Genomic DNA, 22209 nt, shown 5'->3' on the forward strand with positions numbered 1-22209 from the left:
AGGTATTCAAGTATAAAGAGATATTTGGGGTTTCTGCAAGGACAGATCTCAAGAAATAGCAACACTCAGAAATACATGGGTGAGTGCACGGTAATTTGGTTCATGGTCATGCTCTTGATCCACAGCTGTCCCACCCAGATTTTGGCCTATGTTCTATCCTATGTATTAAATTATGGGAGTAATACACTATACCATGAAGGACACAGGAATTACTTTGGGAGACAAGAGGCAATTGAACTTTTATTTATTTTTAATTTTATTTTATTTATTTATTTAAACTTTTAAATAATGGAGAAAGCTGTCAAAATACAGACAAGCGTTTAAACTAATTCAATGTTTGTGAAAGTCAGAGCAGGAATTTTCCTTCCTATGGCACATTTGGACAGAAACATAATCAAACACACAGACGGTGCTTTGATGGACCTCCTGATGGCACTGGTATTTCTGGCCACTGTGTGACACAGAGTGTTGGACTGGATGGGCCTTTGGCCTGATCCAACATTGGCGTCTCTGATGTTCTGATGCTCTGAATACACTATACCATGAAGGACAAAGGAATTACTTTGGCAGACAAGAGGCAATTGAACTTTTATTTATTTTTAATTTAATTTAATTTATTTATTTAACCTTTTAAATAATGGAGAAAGCTGTCAAAATACAGACAAGCGTTTAAACTAATTCAATGTTTGTGAAAGTCAGAGCAGGAATTTTCCTTCCTATGGCACATTTGGATAGAAACATAATCAAACACACAGACGGTGCTTTGATAGAGCCAAGCAATAAACTTCATGGTATTCCTTGCAAATAGCGCCCTAATCACTCTGACGCCAAACCCCATTTTAAAAGCCAAGGGTTTAGGTAGCTGGAAAGCACAGCCCAAGCTAAAGAGAATGAAAACCCAGTCTTAAAGAGAAGGTCTCAACTTGTAAATAGAGAAGAAGATTACATGTACTGACAATATTTTGAGACTGATATCCTGCTATGAAAGTCTTGAAGGAATAAAAAGGAAGGATCTACTCTAATTAGTAACTTTAGCATCTGAGACATGATTTAAATCTACCTCCTTTGAAAGCTTTCAAATGCTGCAATGAAGAACAATACATAGCTTATTATAGATAAACAGATACCAGAATAACAACACACTGTTTTCAATAGCTGACAATTCTATCCTGGACTGATCACAGCACAAGGTAACAATCATTATATGGGTACACTGCAGCAGACCAATATGGACCCAGATTAGTTGCCTCTGTTGAGAACAGTTCCCTGACTTGCTGGAGAATGGCCTGTCTGACACTCTTTTCTAGCTCCTGTTTTACACTGGAGTCCAGATAAGCTTGATCTTAACTGCACAAGTCATGCCAGAAAGATCCTTTACTTCACTCTCGACCCTGAAAGTGTGCTCATTCCATTTTACATTATGTTCATTCACTTAGAAAGTGGAATATGCTGTTCTTCCTTCTTCTAACATTATTGCGGCATATATCACCATAACCATTTGGTTATGCTAGATGCCAGTTCTCCGCAGCACCTATGAATTTCATTGCAGCATTTATGCTTTTCAGCAATGATTTTATTGTCTGTCTTGGCAACCCTCAGTTTGTACAAAGTACAAAAATTATTTACCATTTCACATCAGAATATGACGTCTGCATGAATGTGCTGGCACTGGCCTTTAAAGCCCTGTATGACTTAGGACCTGCATAATTTAAGGACCGCCTACTCCTGTATGAACCTACACAACAACTATGATAATCTTCAGGGGCCCTGCTTCAGGCGCCTCCATCATCTGCTATTAGATGGGTGGCAACTTTAGGGGTTCATCTGTCTTTTGCCAGCAGCTGGAGACTTCTCTGTTTTGTCTGGCACACTCTGACTGACTTTCCTTCTTGTTTGTCTTTAATTGTTGGTTTTATATATATTGTTGATTTTATATATTGTGTTCAGGCAATGGCAAACCACCTCGGAACATCTCTTGCCTTGAAAACCCTAGAGTCACCTCACCATAGGTCAGCTATGACTTGATGGCAAAAAACAAAATGTTTAAAAGTTTGTTGGAATAGTTGTTTTCAATTGTTTGCCACCTTGAGGGCACTAATTAGATGGGAAAGACAGCATACAAATGTTTTAAATAAAAATAATGAATGTATGGAACTACCTTTTAAAATCGGTCCATCTAGGTCTGTGACTGCCTCCTTTGACTGGCCATAGGTCCCTAAGGTCTCAGTCTATGGTATTTCCAGGCCATTGTACTTCAACTAGAGTTGCTGGGGTCAAAGCCTGGGCCCTGACACATGCAGAGCGTCTGGTCTATCACTTGGCACCATGTCTGTGGCATGACAAAGCAGCTCATCTTTATTTTAAGTTGTCAATTCAGACATTAGTTCTACTGCCTAATTAATAATTGTAGAGTAAATGCACAAAATAATAGGTCGCCTGGCTGCATTTGAAGGAAGGGGGGGGTTAGGGTTAGGTGATGAATATTGTATATGCATACACACAAACACACATTGCTGTGCCATACCCTTCTGCCAAGAATCTGGTTGATAGCTGCACTTTCTTTCAGAGTACACTCTGCTACAACGTTCGCTCTCATCTCTTTCATGTATAACATGAAAGCGTTCAGAGGTTTCTTAATGTGAGGTCTTTTGGGCTCTTGTTCTTTCCTCTGTTCATGCTGAGGCTTCCTGAAGGTAGCAGGAGGAAAGAAAACACAGAAAGAGAGCGCTTGTTACCATTACCAGCTTAAGTACAAGGAGGTGTATCTGCTTCAGATGATCAGTTTTTCCTGTTTCCAAGTTGTATACTTGATTGGCTATTGCAGTGTTTTTGTCTTGAGAGAGAATTACAAGCACACTGCATACCATGCATGGCATCACTCCTCTGTGTCTTATGCCAATAAGCCCCAGGGACACTTCCGACATATGCTATTTTCTCTCACAAACCATTTTCAGGATTCTTGACATACCCATGCCTGATCTGTATACACACAGGGTAGCTCCAGACCTTCCAAGTTTACTATTTTGATCACAGGAGCAAGGGACTTACACTCCTATAAATAGCAGAGCTAGAAACAGTTTTCAGCAAAGTCGTAGAGGAACAGAATTTCCTGTAATGTCAGAATTTGCAAAAACCCGATAAGGTTCTAGTACCCTTAACAAGATGGGTAAATAGGCTTCCACTCAGTCCTTTCAAATATGTGAGTCTTATCACCTTTCCACATCATTCTCTCTACCTCTCAAGATAATGGGTACAAGCCCAATACGTGCATCCATCCATTTAAGAAAGTTGGCAAGTACCATATTGGAAGGGTGATATACTCATCTACATTAGAATGAACCAATACCATAGATTCTATTTATATTTAAAAACTGACATGCCTTTCTGTAACATTTTACTCGCATGTGTGTTAAAGAGACTAAGATGTGATGGTCTAAACCCAAAGAGAATTTAGGAATACCATCGCTGAAGGCAGCTTTTGTTAGTTTCTGATGTAAAGCAGGAGAAAGGGTATACGTCCCATCATCTGTCTTGCAGCACACATGCTGCCCTACAGCAGCACTGTGCACAATGTGGTCTACAAGCACTAATGCAGGTTTATAGAGAACACTACTAGATGGGGAAGAGTTGCATCAGCTCAGCTTATACTGTAAAGCTTCAGCTGTCAGCTTCTTATGTTGTTTGGAGCACATCTTTGCTGGGAATGGCAGTCACAAATGTCACTTTCCCTAGAAGCGAACCAGCTCAGATTCCATCACCTCACTGGAAAGGGGATACCACTGAGATGAGGGAAAAGGAGCCCTAAAAGGTTTGTACATAATTTCAACAATAAGCTTGCTATCACTCATTGCAGTTGCAACCAGTGTTCCCTCTAAGCTGAGTTAGTGTGAGCTAGCTCATAGTTTTTTAGCCTCCAGCTCACACATTTTTGTCTTAGGCTCCCGAGCCAACTAATTTATGCAGTAGCCAAATCGCTTGCTCATAACTTTAATGCCAGTAGCTCACAAAGGTGAATTTTTGCATTGGTTGCAACACACACAAAACGTACTTGTGGTTTGGATTTAGGAAAGGAACCTTTTAAAAAAAAATTTGAGTAGACTCTGGTTTGTAGAACATAGATTGGATTGCACATAGTTATGAAGCAACCTCTGCCCCATTCAAATGAGAACTGTGTACAATACTAACTGGCCAGTGTTGTGTCAATCAGAAAGCCTTCTGCCCAATCAGATTTCAAAGTTTTTGAAAAAGGAAAGAAATTACATACACATAAAACCTGATGTTTGACTGTGTGCACATAAACACACAAAACAATAGCCTAGAGCGTGAGGGCAGGGGGAAAGCAAAACTTACTCTGTGGTATATACATCCTGCATTCACTCCTGTTCCTATGTACATCCCGTATACAGCCTCAGTTTGCTTGCCTTCTCTGGATTGAACCTCAAAATTATGTAAGAGAAGACTATTATATGCTGCTTTAGAGCAATGCAGACATTGTTTCATTTTATATGCAGGCCACTTTCAGCCTGGATCACACTCAACCAGGCGCTAAAAATTTTCATAAACCAGTACTCAACCTATTGCCCTTTCAAATTAGAGCATCTTAGAACTAATGAACAGTGTAGTCACACCACATTTGCACAGTAATACAGCACCCCATGTTGTACAGTTTTGCCATGTTTAGCAAAATCTTCAAACACTGAAGATTAAATAGTAGCCCAGAGAAGATTCACTCACACATGCATTAAGTCACTGTCTGTGTGCGGATGCTCTTGTTTGACTTGAGGCGTTACAATAGCTGGATGAGGAATTCCAGTTGTGTGAGGTCCCGGGGGTCCAGGAATCATATGATGTGAAAACCTAGAGAAAGAAAACAGAAGGCGGCAGCCTTTTTCATCATGGCAACTTGGACACAGCAGAGAAAACCTGCATAAACTAAGGCATACCCCTTAGAAGTCCATTCATTCATACTGTTCTTGCAAGAGTGATACTATGATATATCAAAGTGTGAAACAATTTGGTTAAGACCTTTTTATTAAGTATAGTTCCTATTTTATATAATCTGTGTGAAAAATCTTAAGTGGTGTGTTTTTTTGGCATCTTTAGAAACCTTGTCAAAATTTTGGGGAAAGACACAAAGGAATTTAATAGGATCACTAAATTCTAAAGCCAAATAGCCCTTAACCAAAACAAGTTTCCACACAAGTACAGAAGACATTAAAAAGGAATCCACCACCAGCCAAAAGGAGAGAATCATCATGCAGAAAATTAAAAGCTGAACAGCAGTTTCCATATATTTATACTGACTTAAGAACCTACTGCTTTTTCAGCGGAACAAGACTCTAAATGCTAGGCCATTTTATTAGGAAGAATAAGCCAATAAACAACATCAAAAAGAAAACCTGTAACTAGATCAGCCAGAAAACCCATATATCATTACACAAAGACATAACATCCTATTTTCACAATAGGGTACATAGGTTACACAACACATGGCCCATGTTTTTGTCAGCATTATTTGACCATACGACAATATATTAGGTATCCTTAAAAATCAAAAGAATACCATATGTCTTGTTTTTGTCCTAGGCAGAGATGCATGGAAGCTTGCATCAAGTACTTATAGTGGAATGAACAACATTAGCATTACTGATAGAAGGGGAATAGCCAACTCTAAGCCTTCTTCAATTTTCCTTCCATTGTCCTTGCCTGCTTGAAGTATGGTGTGGCTTAACAAATTACACAGTCCACCACAAAACTTTTACCATTGTGAACAGGGGCTGCCATAGAACGTATTATACTAGGTTCAGTACTGTCTTGTACAATTGGGAGTATGTGGGGAATGTACAGAAAGCAACTAAAAAAACAATTATGTCACAGAAGCCCATGTATATAAAATCGAACCCATACGTAGGCAATAAACGTGTATGCTTTTGATAGTGTATGCATAGGTTTGTTGTTTAAAACACAGAGGTACAATGCAGACTTTGGATATGGCAAGCACAAGATCTAGAACCCATCTTCCCACAGCGTAGAATCACCACATAGACTGACTTGAAAATGGTTTCTATTGTCAGGTCCCAGTTAGTGCTGCTTGCCTGCACTAACAGTAACATCCCATTCACATACCAGTACAGACAGAACCATGCGTACACAGCTTTTGCCTTTATCTTAAAGCAGGTTTGGACTTAAAACATTTCCTCGCACTGCCATAATTACATTGGGTTTTTAAAAAATTCTAAAATGACTTGAAGTCACAGCCAGAGTGAGGTTTTTTTTAAAGTACTTAAATTATATTAGTATGATACAAATGACTTTTTAAAGGTTGTTCTTGCGCTGCCATAATTACATTGGGTGTTTAAAAAATTCTAAAATGACTGAAGTCACAGCCACAGTGAGTTTCTTTAAGTACTTAAACTATATTAGTGTGATACAAATGACTTTTTAAAGGTTGTTCTGTCAATCATAGGCTTCAGGAAATAGATGAAGGCAAACTGTAGAGGCACAGCAACATTATAAGTAAATGCACTTTAGCTGACTGAAAAAGCAAGCAGAGGCATACACCAGGATGCAAGCAGAAGAGCGAACTGCCCCTCCAGTTCCAGTGGTTACTCCCCAGCCAGTCAGTCATTCAGCTCCTACACCTACCTGGACATGGAAGTGTCGACTGAAAGTGAGGATGGGTAGGGCTGCCTGAATCCACTTGAGATGGGATATACAGGCTGACCTTGCCTGAGGTCACAGAAGAAAGGAACCCATCAATAATACTGTAATAGAAGTGAACCTGCCTTTTACCAATACCAATGAACTAATGAAAGTATGTTGCATTCTAATTCAGTGTCCAGCAGATTCCCTACCTGCTCTAAGGAGAGAGAGAAAAAATCACCACATAGAATTCTGGGAAGATTTATTAGACACAAATAACAGAATTCTTCTAAGGAATGGATCCAAATCAGTAGAAATTTCCTTTGTGTTAAGGTTAAATTGTCCCACTGAGTTGGATATCTGAAAAATTAGCAGGATGGACTCTCATTATGGCTCTAATGCTGTTATTATGGAAAGGTATCAGCATCCCCTGCTAAGCATGAACCTTATGAAGATGAGACCCTTACAGTGGCCATAGCTTCTCCTGTTGAACCAGAGTTTTCCCCCACAGCACCAAATGGGGGACAATATTACTTTTTGCCTTACCTTCTTTTTCCTGATCACAAAGCTACCAACATTTCCTCCCCCACACACAAATGTTCCCTTGAGCTTCTAGCTACAGATACTATCACTAATTCAGGTAATAATGGGGATGGGCAGGTCAAGGGAGCAAAACATTACCAATGGATTTTGGAATTTTATCTTGGTCCTCTATCATCAGAATGCTCTTTGGATTGAAACTAAATTGGTCTGACAAGCAGTCCAAGGTATCTGTAATTTCCCTACCTGACCTGGAAAGCCCAGGCTAGTGCAATCTCATCAGATCCTGGAAGTTAAGCAGGTTCAGCACTGCTTAGTTTTTGTATGGGAGACCACCAAGGAATAGCAGGATCATTACATAGAGAAAGGCAATGGCAAACCACCTCCGGACATCTCTTGCCTTGAAAATCCCACCAGGGATCACCATAAGTAGGCTGTGATGATGACAACAACAAAAACCCAACAAAACCCCTTGTTTTCCTCCAGCTGACTTGTAGTCCGCTAACACAGGGGTTTTTTTTTGGGGGGGGGTTACCTCAAGTCCATAGGTGTGCACATAGCAATCATGAGATTCCAAGATTCCAGGAAAAGCACATTTGTATATTGTAAAATAGAAAAAAATAGAAAACTCTTCAAAACTATCCTCTTGCATGCCAAACTATTCTCCCTCTCCCCCCCCCCCCCAAAAGCCCTGAAAGGCTATTTTGTTATCCTTCTATTTCAAAACATGGGTCACTTTCCCCAGTATTTTTGAATCTTGGAGTTACAGAAGTGTGTGTCCATGGGACTTCAGAATGAAATTAATTCTAATCAGGATACAGGTGGAGAATCTGTACATCCCAATACTGCTATCTCTGTTCTTCCAGTCCACTACTTATCTTTCTTAAGAGAGAAGGTTCCCAAACAAAAAAGTAGCAAAAAAAAGGAAAGTAGCAATTTATCCTGGCAGACAAAGGAACACATATGTTCTGATTTCCTAAATACAGTCATTAGAGTGCACCATGGTAGCTCAGGTGTTCTTATGAGTACCGTAAGATGCTATTTTGGCTGGCCATTGCTCTATCTACTACTGGAGTAGGCAACTTTCTAGTCCAAGCCTCCCCCCTCCATATCACTTTGCAACATCTACCTATGAAGATGCTGGTGTGCTAGAAAGGGGAGATATACTGGGAGAAAGCTGAGTCCTAAAAGCGCTGCCAGCACTTTATGGCCTGACCTTGGTCCCTTAAGCAGAAAACCAGCCTACATGCTGAGCAAAATGGCCTAGAATGTCCTATTTGGCACACATGACTGGGGTTCACTATGGCTGCTGTACAACCTAAAATATTATATCAATAACAGCGTAACTCTGCTAGACCCTACTGAAAAAAAGCTCTTCTTGAAATTGTTTTTTTTGGGGAAAAAGAGAGGCATATCACATGTCTCAAGGCAAGGGTGGTGGCAGTTTAGGAAGGCAAGACATTTAATTTTTATTTACAGGTAATATCTAAAAATCTTTGGATACAATATTAAAGGAGCAAAAACGAAAAGGGAAACTCTTCAGTTTGAAGTTTGTCTTGTTCAGAATGCCATATCTCTGTTGCACAAATTGATTGCTTCAAATACTTTGAACTTTTTCTGCTTAGTTTACATTGTCTTTTCCTCCAGCTTGCATTGATGCAACTTCTGAGCAGGATTTAACACACTTAAGTAACAAACTTCAGAGAGAATAATTGATCGGCCCTTGAAAGACTACGTTCAATTCAATTCAAGCAGAGCTATTGATCGGCAGATTTAATGTTTTAAGAAATTGGCATTTCCAAAGCTGCTGGCCCTTTATTATGCTCACCATGACAGTCTCCACACTTAAATAAAGCTCTGTACATGGGCGAGTAAGGAAGGCCAATGCTCTGAGGGGGGGAGTAGAAACCTTAGTATTAATCCTGAATTATATTTTTAGCTAGAGTAAGCAGAGCACAAAAGCAATATATCTAAGATCTTTTCATTTGTGTTATCATATTTCCCCCATTTCTCACAATTCACAAAAATCTTGGCATTAAGAACATATTTGGAGAAAAAGCCAACCTCAAAAGCTGGAATAAAAAAGTAGCATGAAAAAGACATCACTCTTTTCTTTAAAGAATCCTTTCTCAGTCCATGTTTTGAGAAGTTACAATTTTTTTCTTATGTGGGTTGGTACTTTATAAAACACATATGTAGTTAATGTTTAAAATGCAAGCCTAATCCAACTAAGTACTGAAGCCCTGCAGATATGAAATTTTAATTTCTGATGCATTATTCCAGTTCTGGCAGTTGGTGGTACAACAATGTGCCCTCTCCCAGAATGACAAAAAGGTGGCAAGATCTCCTTCTGGGGTTGCCAACTCCAGTTTGGGAAATTCCTGGAGATTCGGGCATTGTACCACCAAGATAACTGCAGGACCTAAAAAAGTACTGTACGCCCCCCCCCTCCGGGGAATTTCTTCTTAGGGATGGATTTGATAGGAGACAAAACGGGAGATTATTTACTTAAATTAGATTCACACAGTAATTCCCCAAGCAGCCAACAATCTTTTTAAAGTTCCAGTTGCGCTGTTTAGGGTTACCAACTCCAGGTTGGAAAATACCTGGAAATTTTGGGGGTGGAGCCTGAGGAGGGTGGAGTTTGGACTTCAATGAAGTACAATGCCATAGAGTCCACCTTCCAAAGCAGCCATTTTCTCCAGATGAACTGATCTCTTTCACCTGGAGATCAATTGTTATAACGGGAGATCTCCAGCCACCACCTGCAGGTTGGCAACCCTATTAAAATCTGTAGGCTGACTAATAGCTTGAGAAAATTGCAATTCCATTCTTGCAAGCATTTAATGACTACCAATCTGTCACAGAGGCAGTGCAGTCTTGGGCTCACTGCAAATGATTCGTTGGAGTTTGTATTCTGAAATGAGAAGCCAATAACACAAACCAAGATGTGAGCAAGCCAACTGCAGCTGTCAAGTCAAAGTGCTTTACACACGTTAAGTAGAACTGTATATTTCTTTCTGTGTCCCAGCTAGGGTTGCCAGGTCACTTCTGGCAACTGGCAGGACATGGAAGGGACTTACTGAGAGTGGAAGGGAGGCCCGGTCAACATAGCTATGTCACATCTACGTCTCTTCCGATGTGACCTGGATGTGATATCAATATGCAGTAATGTCAGGGCAATGCCCTGGTATTTGGGCAAAAAACTCTAGAGTAAATTTGGCTGCTACCATAGAGTTTCTCCCCAAATACCAGAGCATCACCTGATGACATCGCTTCTGGGTCATGTCAGAAGTGATGTAGACACGTCACTGCAATGTTGATTGGGCCTCACTCTTTCTCTGGGTAAATCCCCCCCTGGCCAGCTGATCAGTGGTGGGGCAGTGGGGGAACCCCTGCCTCCACTGGGAGGGGGTCTGGCAACCCTAGGTCCAGCCCTCAACTTAGTGGAGACTTTGTAAACATTCTAGAGGCATTGGAGCATCTTAAAGAGTACAAAGGTTTGCGTGTGCACACCCAAAACCAATGAATCAAGCTATATAATACATTAATTGTACATTACTCGTCAAAACACCAGATGAACAAGTTTAACACACATTTCCTACCCCAGTCAAGCCACTGAACTTCAAAGCTCACTGCAACTGATTGCTATTTTGCGATTTTAAAATTTGAAATTCCTTTGCAAAGGTCTGCTTTTTTTTCAAAACACAGGAAAAAGGCTACAATTTAAAAAGTCATGCAAGCATGTACACACTTTTCAAGAGCAGCAGGAGGCTCTTACCAGCCAAGAGGTGGCGTTATCTGTCCAACACCACCAGGAGACAAAGGATAGAAGGTGGGCATATCAGGACCTGGAGGATGTCTCGACATTCCTGTTAAAAAGGAGATAATCAAAAACAAAATATCATATGCTATGAGAAAAGAGTCCATAGTCAAGCCAACAAATTAAGAACACTGTGGGAGACGAACAGAAACAGCTTTATCTTTAAAATTTCAACTGCATTCACGGTTCCTTTTAAATATTCTAAGTTCAAGATTATTTCATTCCACTCAGGTTATAAATGGTCTTTAACCCTTAAACTACTGTGATGTTTTCTTTTTCTTTTCTTTTTTAATATATTTTTATTAGGTTTCCAATATAATGCATACATCTATATCATATTTTAAATATCATTTCAATCCAGTTAACACCCTGTACTGTGATGTTTTCTATGTGAGACTGCCTTTGAACACTGTTGAGAAACATTAGGGTCCAGATTATGGCACCAAGGCTTACTGGCATATATAATGGGGAGCACATTTCACCAGTTCTCAAAGAAACTGGTCACCAGCTTGTTTCTAGGAACACCCCTAAACATTGGTTCTTACCTTTAAAGCCCTAATTAGTTTGGAACCAGGCTTTCCTCCTATTCCCCAATGTGGCTGGTTATGAATATCTTTAATGAAGGCTCTATTCTATTAATATCCTCTAAAGCAAGGAGGATATGGGAGGTACCTTCTCTATTGCAGCACCCATGTCTGAAACTCCCACCCAACATTTGTTTACCTGTTACCTTCTCTCAGTTCTGGCAGTAGTGAATGATTGTTCATTCTCCCGAACACAGGGCAGGAAGTAATTCCCTCCTCCTCACCCTTTTGACTGTTTTAATTTATGCACTCTACTGTTTTTAATTACTGTATTCTGCTGTTTTTATTCATTTCTGATGTTGATTTTGTGGATGTTAATTATGTTTCCTGTTTTTCTCATTGTAATAGCTTGCAACTCAGCAATTTCCATTTCTGGTCTGTTAATCTTTACAGTTAGTTGTTGTAGATTTTCTGGGCTGTATGGTCATGGTCTTGGCATTGTAGGACCTGATGTTTCACCAGCAGCTGTGACTGGCATCCTCAGAGGTATAACACAGAAAGATGGAGTACTCTCTGTGTCAACGAGAGAAGAAAAATGGTAGGCAGGTAATTTATGTCTACTCAGGAAGGTGGGGTAGGACTTAGTAGATATAAATTACCTTCCTGAGTAGAATATGTCCAGGGCTCCTTTACCATGTATCCAGACAATAAACATGTCATCAATGTATCACAGGTGTAAGAGAGGTATGAGTTGTTGGGAGTTTAGGAAGCATTGCTCCAAGTCAGCCATAAAGATGTTACCAAAGCGTGGGGCCATGCAGGTGCCCATGGCTGTACCATTGATCTGAAGGAACAAGTTGTCGCCAAATCTGAAGTGGTTATGGGTGAGAACAAAATGGCAGTTTGGTGGCAAAGTTAGCTGTCATGTCATCAGCAATCATATTCCTCATGGCTTATAATCCATCTTTATGTGGGATGTTGGTATACCAAGATCCATGGCGGCTAAAATAGTATTCTCTGGAAGCTTGTTCAAAGATTGTATTTTCCTCAGAAAGTCTGTGGTCTCACGAACATAACTAGGAGCGTTGATAGCATAGGGTCCAGAACAGAGTCCATATATCTGGATAACCGCACGGTGACCTGGGTTGCCAGGTTTGTGTATTTTGCGTAGAAGATAAAAGGTACCTGGTCAAGGTTCCTGTAGTGTGTCTGAAAGGATTTGTTCCTGAATATGCAAGGGTAATTCCTGTATAATCTTGTTTAGTTCTTTTTTGTATTCCTGTGTGGGGTCTGAACGGCCATACATCATCTTTATTTTATTTCTTATTTGGAATAGTAGATTAGAATAGTAGATTGCAATGTAACATAATAAATAGTAGAGTATAATGTAATTTGGAATGGTAGATTGGAATGTATTTCTCTAGTCTGGGGACAGGGGAGATAACTCTACAGAGCCAATCATCCCACTTCAAAGAAGAAAATGCTGTAAGGTTGTCTCCATGCTTGAGAGGAGCCCAATGGACCTTAATGGCAGAGTCTCAGTTAGTTACTCTCAGCATTCCACAATTAAGGATACATCTGCCTTGTTGTTCAGTCGCACAGTCGAGTCCGACTCTTCGCGACCCCATGGACCAGCTCCCGCCAGGCCCTCCTGTCTTCCGTCGTACATCTGCCTATCAATCTCCAATTTCGACATATTTGTTTCCTTCACTATGTTTTCCTGGAATTAAACCCAAAGAAATGGTAACCATATAAACTATGCTTTGGTCCTTCAATCTGTTAAACATCTTTATTATGCTGTATGCTAATTTACTGCTCACCCTCTACCTATATGTATGGACTGGTAATTTCCATTTCATAGTATCTAAAGAAGTGTGTGCGCACACGAAACCTTATACCTTGAATAAAACTTTGTTGGTTTTAAAGGTGCCACTGGACTCAAACTTTGTTCAGCGGCTTCAGATGAACACAGCTATCCATCTGAATCTGTAGGCATAGTTCTGTTTACCGTTTTGTTTTACCATTTTTAAAACTCTCAAGTTTTGAGAAGACTATTTAGAATAAGCTTTATTTGAAAAGTTAGGAGGTGCATGTCTTCCAGTTTAAACACATCTGAAGTCAAATGCAAAACATGCTGTTACAGCGGTGTTTGCAACTTGGTGTCAGGAAGAGAAGGAGGCATAGTTTGTTTGAATTAAGCATACTACATCAGTAACTCCATGCGTGCAGAACACTAACTGCAGGACATCTTGAGGTCAGATTATCCCATATATATTCTGAGTTTACACAACACTGTGATGTCTGTGCCAGGAGCTTTTCTTACACAGTAATTCCCAATACTCAATTAAGGCAGCCTAGAGGCCTCATAGAAGTCTCTGTTGTATAGTGAATGGATAATGTGATTTTTAGTGCACATTTTAAACTGAAGTGTGGCTTTCCTCCCCACCAGTGTAAATTCCTGCAGTGGAAGCTTCAATGAATGGAAGAATGATAAATCTAACTGTGCAGATAATCAGGGTCAAACTAAGATCTGTTTTGCATATGTCCTTCCTCTCTCCAAAAGCAAAATATCTTTAGATGGGGGAATAATTTGTAACAGGGAAACCATGCAAGAGTAAAAGGTTAAAAACCTGTTATGGATCAGAATCACCTTGGCCAAGGTCCAGGCCAGTCCAGACAGCCTTTAATTAAAATACATCACCACCACCTAATTTATCCCCTGCAAGACTGAAGAACCTTTTTCAAGAAAGAACTGGGGGGTACATACACAAGACCCTTTTTGGACAGACTACCTTTCCCTCTCTCTAAAATCATGGTGAAGCAACAAGGCTTCTGGGACAGGTTTTCCTGGGATACAAATCAGAACATGAGTTCAAGATAATCTATTCCAGCACCCAAATACAAGAGAAAAGAGATAAAGAACTCAAAATAGACAAGTTAAAACAGGAAATCATATTTGAGCCGTCTTAATGGGCCTGGTGATTTCCCTCGGCCCTTCCTGTTGCCAAAGCTATATTTTCTGCTTCAGATTAAATGTTGGTTTTCTTGAAAGAAAAACGTCTGTTTGAGTAGAGAAGATTTTTCCACAGATGAGGAAAAGCAAGAACTTTATTTTTGGGTGGATTATATTTAGAGATCACCTATGAGGGGCTAGGATTTACACGCTGTAACCTCCTGTTGGGAAAAGCTAGAGCTAAGGCAGTTAACAGCACCGAGGGACCTGGAAGGAAAGGTGTGGATCACATTAATTTTTTGAGGGGAGCTTCAGCCCTCTAATCTCAAAAAAATAAGGATCAAGAAGACATGGGGGAAATCGGGGGGAGATGCTGATCAAAATGCGGCCGCACAGCAAATAGTGGGAAATTGAGCAGTACAACCGGAGGAAATGGGACACCGAGGGCACGACAACTGCTTTTGCGGAATTGGTCCAGGTTTCTCTAGTGCCACAGGATGAACCATCTGTTCCTAAATTAAAGAATTTCCAAAGGTGGGAGTTGTTGGATTGATGCATATTTCCACATATTAAGGGCCAAAACAGGCAACATTATCTTCTGTGAACAGTAAACTGGAAGCATGCATGGCCCTGATCCAGGCTACATGGAACAGTGAAATGGAGTTTAATTCTTCTGCTTCACTAAAAAAAAAAAGGGGGAGGAACCCCCCACAGCATTATTAGCTTTTAATCCCTCCCTTTTAAATCTTTGAAGCACCAAGAAGAAGAAGAGGAGGAGGAGAAGGAGATTGGATTTATACCCTGCCCTTCACTGTCTCAGAGCGGCTTACAAACTCCTTTCCCTTCCCTTCCCCTCCCCACAACAGACACCCTGTTTGGTGGGTGGGGCTGACTCTGGCACAAACTGCTCTTTCAGGAACAGCTATGCCAGAGCTTGTGACTGACCCAAGGTCACATCAGCAGGTGCAAGTGGAGGAGTGGGGAATCAAACCCGGTTCTCCCAGATTAGAGTCCGCACACTTAACCACTACACCAACAGTCTGAGGGGCGAGGGGGGCAGCTTCAATTACCAGAACCAAGTGAGGATTGAAGGGTTAAAGCCCCCCTGCTCCCACCCCTGCCCCAAATCAAGTTTGTGCACTTGCAGTTTGTTTTGGCTCTCACATATAGCTGAACAAGGGTCTTTATTGAAATCAGAAGGGTAGTTGAAATCCATTACAGCAAAGGGTTAAATAGCATGAAAATCTCTATAGTTAAGACAATGCAGTTTGCCACCCACTCCTCCCTGAGAGCCACGGCTCTAAACGGCTCTAAATGGAAGGAACACACTGCAAAAGATCTGATCATGGATATCCCAGCATGGATGTCATCTAGTGTGGCTCTCAGATTCCAAGGCTGTGAAACATATGGGTGCAAGAGGTCTACTGGAGGAGGAAGAATGGGTGTCATGATGAATTGAGACAAATGGAGAGAATTAGGTTCCAGAGTAGAATGCAGTTGTGCAAGGGCCTTTCAAGGTTTCTCACATATGACATGATAACGTGTTTAAAAACACAACAAACGAGTAAAATGACTGATTTCCAGTTAAAACATATTGTACGAATCACAAACTCTTAAGCATTAGTTTCTCTGTTTCATGTTCTAGAGGGGATGGAACACACACAAGACACAGTCTGTGGCATATTAAAGATGTAAAGACTTGTTGTGACATAAGCTTTCATCTGCCACAACCCTACTCTTCAAATGCATGAAACAGTTAGCTAAGTGGGTAGCATTCATACCCTCAGTTCAGCGAGAGAAGTGACTGGCTGAGCATGGTTACAAAGCAGGTCCAAAACGTCAAGCAAAGCAAAGGACAGCTGTGTACCATAGTGCAAAGCAGAGCATAGCATAGCATAGAGGAATAAATAATGAACTTAATCAAATGAATGCATGAGCCAATCAGAATGGGTGTAACCATTGCTACTAGTGGCAACTGGTGATGAATAGCACAACGTAACTTTATAAACTTGCTTTTAAAATGGGATGGTTACTTTGATTATTGACTCATCTAGGATCTTCAAGATCAAATTCCAGTGTTAAATTTGATAATGAATCACAATAGCTTCAGTACCTTCACAATAGAACACCCTTTTGGCAACCCTTGTTCGGTAACTTCAGTGTTTGCTACAATGTCCTGAGAGTCTAATAAACTCCCCCTCCCAGTTTTTTTAATCCTCATTGTAATTCACAGTATGGGTCCATTTATCTTCATTCATAAAGACAGGCTACATAAATGGCAAAGCATCTTGTTCAATAGGTGCCCCAATGTTGTTCATGAGCTACATTGGACAGGAAAGCGAAGCAAGAACAGACCTCCCACAAAAGACCTGCGAGAAGGCATGATCAACTTCCAGGATGGATTGAAGAGCCTTCATGATGTACTGAAGTGGTTTTACTGGGATCTGTAGGTGATGAGGCATACTGTTAATTTCTCTGGTGGGCCTGCCATGGAGTAGATGACTGCTAGATAATCATCTGGCCTTGTTCATCTGTTTCTTCTGTTACCCAAGTGAGTATTGTAGAGGTCAGAATTCCTGATGCAAGAGCAAATGCACTTATGTCTTAAGGGTTGGCAGGCGACAATGAATCTTGCAGTGGTATCTGGAAGCATGTTGATAACTGTAGAAGTTAATTGGCTGCGTGTATAACACAATTTTGTTTGTTTGTTTGTTTATTCAACTTGTAGACTGTCCTCCCCTGTGCACAGGGCTCAGGGCAGTGGAAACATTTCAGCAAATACATTTACAAGTCAATTAAAAACAATTAAAACAATAACAATTCAATAGCAATTTCTGAAGGTGCTTAAATAAACCAACTATATCCTCACCCCATGGAAGGAGGGGAAAGAAGGAGGGAGCCATTCTTGATGGGAAACTGTTGCTGTCCTCAACCATAGGCCTGGTGGAACAACTCTATCGTGCACGCCTGCAGAACTCTACTAAGTCCCACAGGGCACAGATGTCATTCGGTAGAGAGTTCCACCAGGTTGGTGCGAGGGCTGAGGACAGCCGAATATCTTCTGGGCCATGGATCTCCAGGAGGTTCTTCTCACTTGAGTATCATGCTCTTTGGGGGATATACCAGGAGAGGCAGTCCCGAAGATAAGTTGGTATTACAACATAGCTATATAGAGAAGTCCAGGAAGTGAACCTTCCAGACATCCCTGCTGAGAGAATTTGGTTTCTCTTCAAAGGGGACCCAAAGCAGCTTACATCATTCCCCCCTCTTCCATTTAGAGAGAGTATGATTGCCCAACATCACCCAGTGAACTTCCATGTCAGAGTGTGGATTCAAACCTGGCCTGTATGCATAGACCTGTTGCCAAAGTTCTTTAGAAAATCTGAGCAAGTTGCTTAGTTTCTTTGGGCGTTCCTCAGGAGAGAGTCAAAATATAGTGTCATGCAGAAGAGGGTGCTGGAGAGATCTCCCAGCCTCCCATATATAATCTGATGTTCACAATGACTACAGCATTTTCCTTGATAGCCTTGGCCTATAAGATCAAAACTGCTTGAGGATATGGATGCTATTATATTCTGCACCACCAAGTTTATAAAACAGAGCTGCTTTTAAAAAATCAACATAAGCACAATGACAGAAGCAGTCAGTACAAAATCCAAGGTTGGAATTGTGAATACAAGGAGCAGACCATGTGGAATATATCTCTTGCTGAAGCACCAAGATGATAGCAGAAGTATTTCTTGACACAAAGCAGAAAGTAAGCCTTCTGGCCTGTGAAAAACTGTATCATGTGTGTGGACGGGTGAGCTATAAATATGAAAAATGAATAAATAAATAAACGGAAGTAGGGTTGCAAAGATGAGGCAGATTCTCCTGGCTGAGTGTGTGAATGGATAGATTAGCAATATTGCTGGGACAGTTAAGAATACCACTGTTGTGGGAAATGTTTTACTATAGGAAAACAAAATGCACACTGCAGATGGTTTGTCCTCTTTTGAGAAGTTCTGGCAAGTGCTCATTTGTGTGGAAGATTACTTTTATGCAAGACATTATTAATCCTACCCTATTTGCTAATCAGAATGCTAATCAGGCTGGAATCTGCATTAATTTGTGCTACCACACATTTTGGCTCCAGTTTATAAAGCAAACTAATTTTATGTATCCAGATTCAAGGCACATATACAGACTTCCAACTTGAGTGAACTCTTCATGTATAATGGCATGAGCTCTGGCCCTTGCAAGCTTATGTCACGGTTTGTTTGTTTGTTTTGGCAACTTAACAACTATGAAATTCATTGTTGTTTTTAACATTTCATTGTTAGTTTTAACTGTGATTTTAACATTTAAAAAGAACAAAAGGATCTATAAAATATAAGCGCCTGGAAAATGTTAACTGATTTTCTTAAAAGTTTTATTGAAAGCAAGTCTTGAGAAACTGTTCTGAAATAAATCATATAAAAGGAGAAACTGGAAGAGAAGGAGAGCTACAGCAGTCCAAATAGCAAGCAGCACAGGATTTATTAAATTAGGTAAATTGCTGCTTGTACATTTTCTGTGGTTCCCTCGTGAGTCACAGATTTTGGAAATTTGCTACCACAGAGGATCGGTGGTTAATTAAGAATCGTTTTCAGGCCTGTAATGGTCACACTTGATATGATTCATACAGCTTCTGATTGTCGCTCCAGCTCCAACTAAGCTCCTCATCAAGTTGACTCTTGTGGGCGCCAAGGTCAGTCTTTTGTACTGGGTTAGTATTTTTTTTGCAGTGGGTTAGGAGTCCCACTGGAAATGATCCATCAGCTTTCATTCCCCAAAACACACATAAAATGGTACAAACTCTAAAGCCACCTCAAGGATTAAAACTAATCCTAGTCCCAGATGAGCCCCCGTGGTTTTCATGCTCTACCTAAATCTCATACCCCAAGGAGGCACAGAGAATTATGGTCACAGAGACCACTAAGACATTGATTTACTTGGAGAACTTACAGATCTCGCTTTATATGAAAAGCCTGCTATTTTAAATGAGAAGCTGTACAAGTGATCTAGTCATTTTAAAAGACTCACATTACAGAACAGTACAATACCCACACTACACTGTGAAGAGTGTAGTTCACTGAGATAGCTACCTTGTCTGCTTGCTCCCGAGGAATAAACAGTTTGCTCCACCAACTCCCGTTGCTCACTTAAAAAAACCCCACTCAATTCTGACCCACTTTACTTCCCACATCCTTATCTGCACCACAGATGTGCAATGGTCATATCTGCTGGAATTCAAACTATCAGGTCAAATAAACATGAAGATTTACATACTCTTTGCTTAGTTTTCAGTTTATCAGCCATGCCAACATAAGATAGTTGACATCAATACCTGGGGTCTGCTCCTATTTGCTATTGGGGTTTTCTAAGTATTAGCCTAGTTTACAGCTAAAAGGAAACTAACGGTCAATTTATATTTTAGCAATCTTTATTTCTGCCTCCGCTTTTTAAAAGGGTTTTAGCTCGATGCTGTCAGCCGTACCACCCATGTGGTGATGCACCTTGAATTAAAAGAGGAAGATCCATTTCTGTTAACCTACTCTATTTCCTTTTTAGGAGGAACAAAGCAATCTCCTACTGTCTGCCTAATTATGGAATGTCTTGGGTAATAATGGCAAAAGATGGATCTGTTTCATCACATATGATGCCATCTGATGTTATCAATATCCACTCAAAAACTATACAACTTCATTCACCGCATTAAATTTCCACTGCCATTAGACATCCACAACAAAAAGCCTGAAACATGTATAATACAATACACCCATCAAGTACTGGTGTTCTGGTGTACCACCTATGGTTTCAGCTACCTCTACTACAAAATAAAGAGAAACGCAGGGGAAAGGTCCAGTTTTAGAAAGCTCTTCTCAGTAGGCAACAACGGTAAAATATCTAGTCATTGTCTGCTGATGAATTTGGATTAAAACCCATAAGAACTTGACAGATGGTCAGATTTATCATTCAGCAGGGAAAGACTTCTCCTTATTCCCTTCTTAGTTCTCTTAAGTGTGTCATTTGAATTTGTAAGGTTTTCACACAACAATCTCAAATGGACCAATTTCTATTTCCTTGTTATTCATATGGCTCATTCTCCTTTTATCTAAAGCTTCCAAACTGAAATGTTTGTTATGAACAATCAAATATCTATGCTGTCTTAGTTAACTATGCTCTGCACAAATATTTTAAGAATGCAGTTCTAGGAACACTTCCAACAGGATTAAGACCCACTGAATTCACCTGAGTAAGCTTCTGAGTAGACTTGTTTAGGATTGCTTTCTTGATGTTGCAATGCAACAGCTCTTTAGTGCTTCCCTCTGCTCTCTACAGATTTAAGTTCTCAAAACTTAACCTACACGATCATGCACCAAGCCTGCCATTTCATGTTCTAGTGCATCCCTAAGGATTGCAGTACACTTTAACAACCACCTGCTTATGCAATGCCCAACTTAAAACCAGCCAAGCTGCACTTTCAACAAAAGGACCTCAAGCTAGCAATAATTCTTTTCCAATAGACTAAAGACTTCTAGGTATAGCTATACATTTTGTAGTCAGAAACCTCAGATTTTACATTATGTCAGAAAAATCTCTGTTAAATTGTACTTCCAGTTCAAATCAGGGTAATACATAAGCACAAACAGAGCATAGACCGTTCATATCTTTGGCTCAAGCTACAAAATTCCAGCAACCTGTGTCCTAACCACTCTATACCCTGAAGCACAACTTGATTCAGAGTTTCTCATATTTTCCCTAGACGTATTTTATTTAAAATCCTCTAAAAACAATTTAAAAGCTAATATTATCAGGATTCTGCACATATGCCAGCAGAATCATTTTTATTCAATCATATTTGGATGCCTTAGTTATTTCACCAGGCCTTTTCCACTTAGCATCAAGAAAGAGAAATAAATCAAAGTACAACACTCATGGCTATTGAAAAAAATTCTTTTCATGATATTGATGCAGTGAATAATAATTTGCAAGATTACAAGTTAACAGGCAACAGAAAGCTGTCAGAGCCAGGATCACAGAATCTGGGTTTTCCCCTCAAACTAGATAACCAGGTTTGCAAGCAGACCTACTGATATTTCCAAGCAGAAGTTGATCTTCCACTGACTGGCCACTGTGTATACAGCAATGCTGCAAAACTCAGGTGATTGTTGATATACTTGTCTCTCATTCTTGGAATTTTAATGGTCAGGGATGACTGGCAGAGATGACTCTCATTCTTGGAATTTTAATGGACAGACTGGCAAAACATACTAGCTCCAAGATCATCTGACTCCTTTTTGGAGAGTGGTACACACATTTTGAAATAAAGGTTGTAGATATGTTAATCTACAAATCCTATAAACCAACAGGATTTTAATCTGATCTAGCTCCTTACTTCTGTGGTTTTATGTGAAGTCAGGAAGTGGTCAAAATTACTTTGACTGCATTTTGTATATATAGTTAAGACAAGCAGGGAACTCACAAAGATTTGCAAGAGTCAGTTTGTTTCCCTCTGTACCACCTTCCACACACTATTTCTTCTTTTTCTCCTTCTGACAGCCCCATATCCTCTCCCCTTTCCTGCTTCCTTCTCTTCTCCCACTCTCCAGCCAACCTTTCTTTTATCTACGTAAGAGAAACCAATGTTGTATCAGGCCAATGGCCCATCCAGTCCAACACTCTGTCACACAGTGGCCAAAAAT

At 40.2% G+C, this 22209-nt stretch overlaps 1 protein-coding gene across 1 annotated transcript in view; it reads right to left on the bottom strand.

Moving 5' to 3' along the window:
* LEF1 (lymphoid enhancer binding factor 1) overlaps window positions 1–22209 on the bottom strand; it is a 135062-nt gene that overhangs the window by 24708 nt on the left and 88145 nt on the right. Inside the window, exons 6-9 of the mRNA XM_015426293.1 lie at window positions 10964–11054; window positions 6646–6729; window positions 4735–4857; window positions 2525–2687 (exon numbers count right to left, since the gene is read on the bottom strand). Of these exons, the coding sequence (XP_015281779.1) occupies window positions 2525–2687; window positions 4735–4857; window positions 6646–6729; window positions 10964–11054 (461 nt within the window). The remainder of the gene's footprint in view (window positions 1–2524; window positions 2688–4734; window positions 4858–6645; window positions 6730–10963; window positions 11055–22209) is intronic.

The sequence above is a fragment of the Gekko japonicus genome, unplaced genomic scaffold (assembly GCF_001447785.1).
Source record: "Gekko japonicus isolate JY-2015 unplaced genomic scaffold, Gekko_japonicus_V1.1 scaffold173, whole genome shotgun sequence".
NCBI classification, from domain to species: domain Eukaryota; kingdom Metazoa; phylum Chordata; class Lepidosauria; order Squamata; family Gekkonidae; genus Gekko; species Gekko japonicus.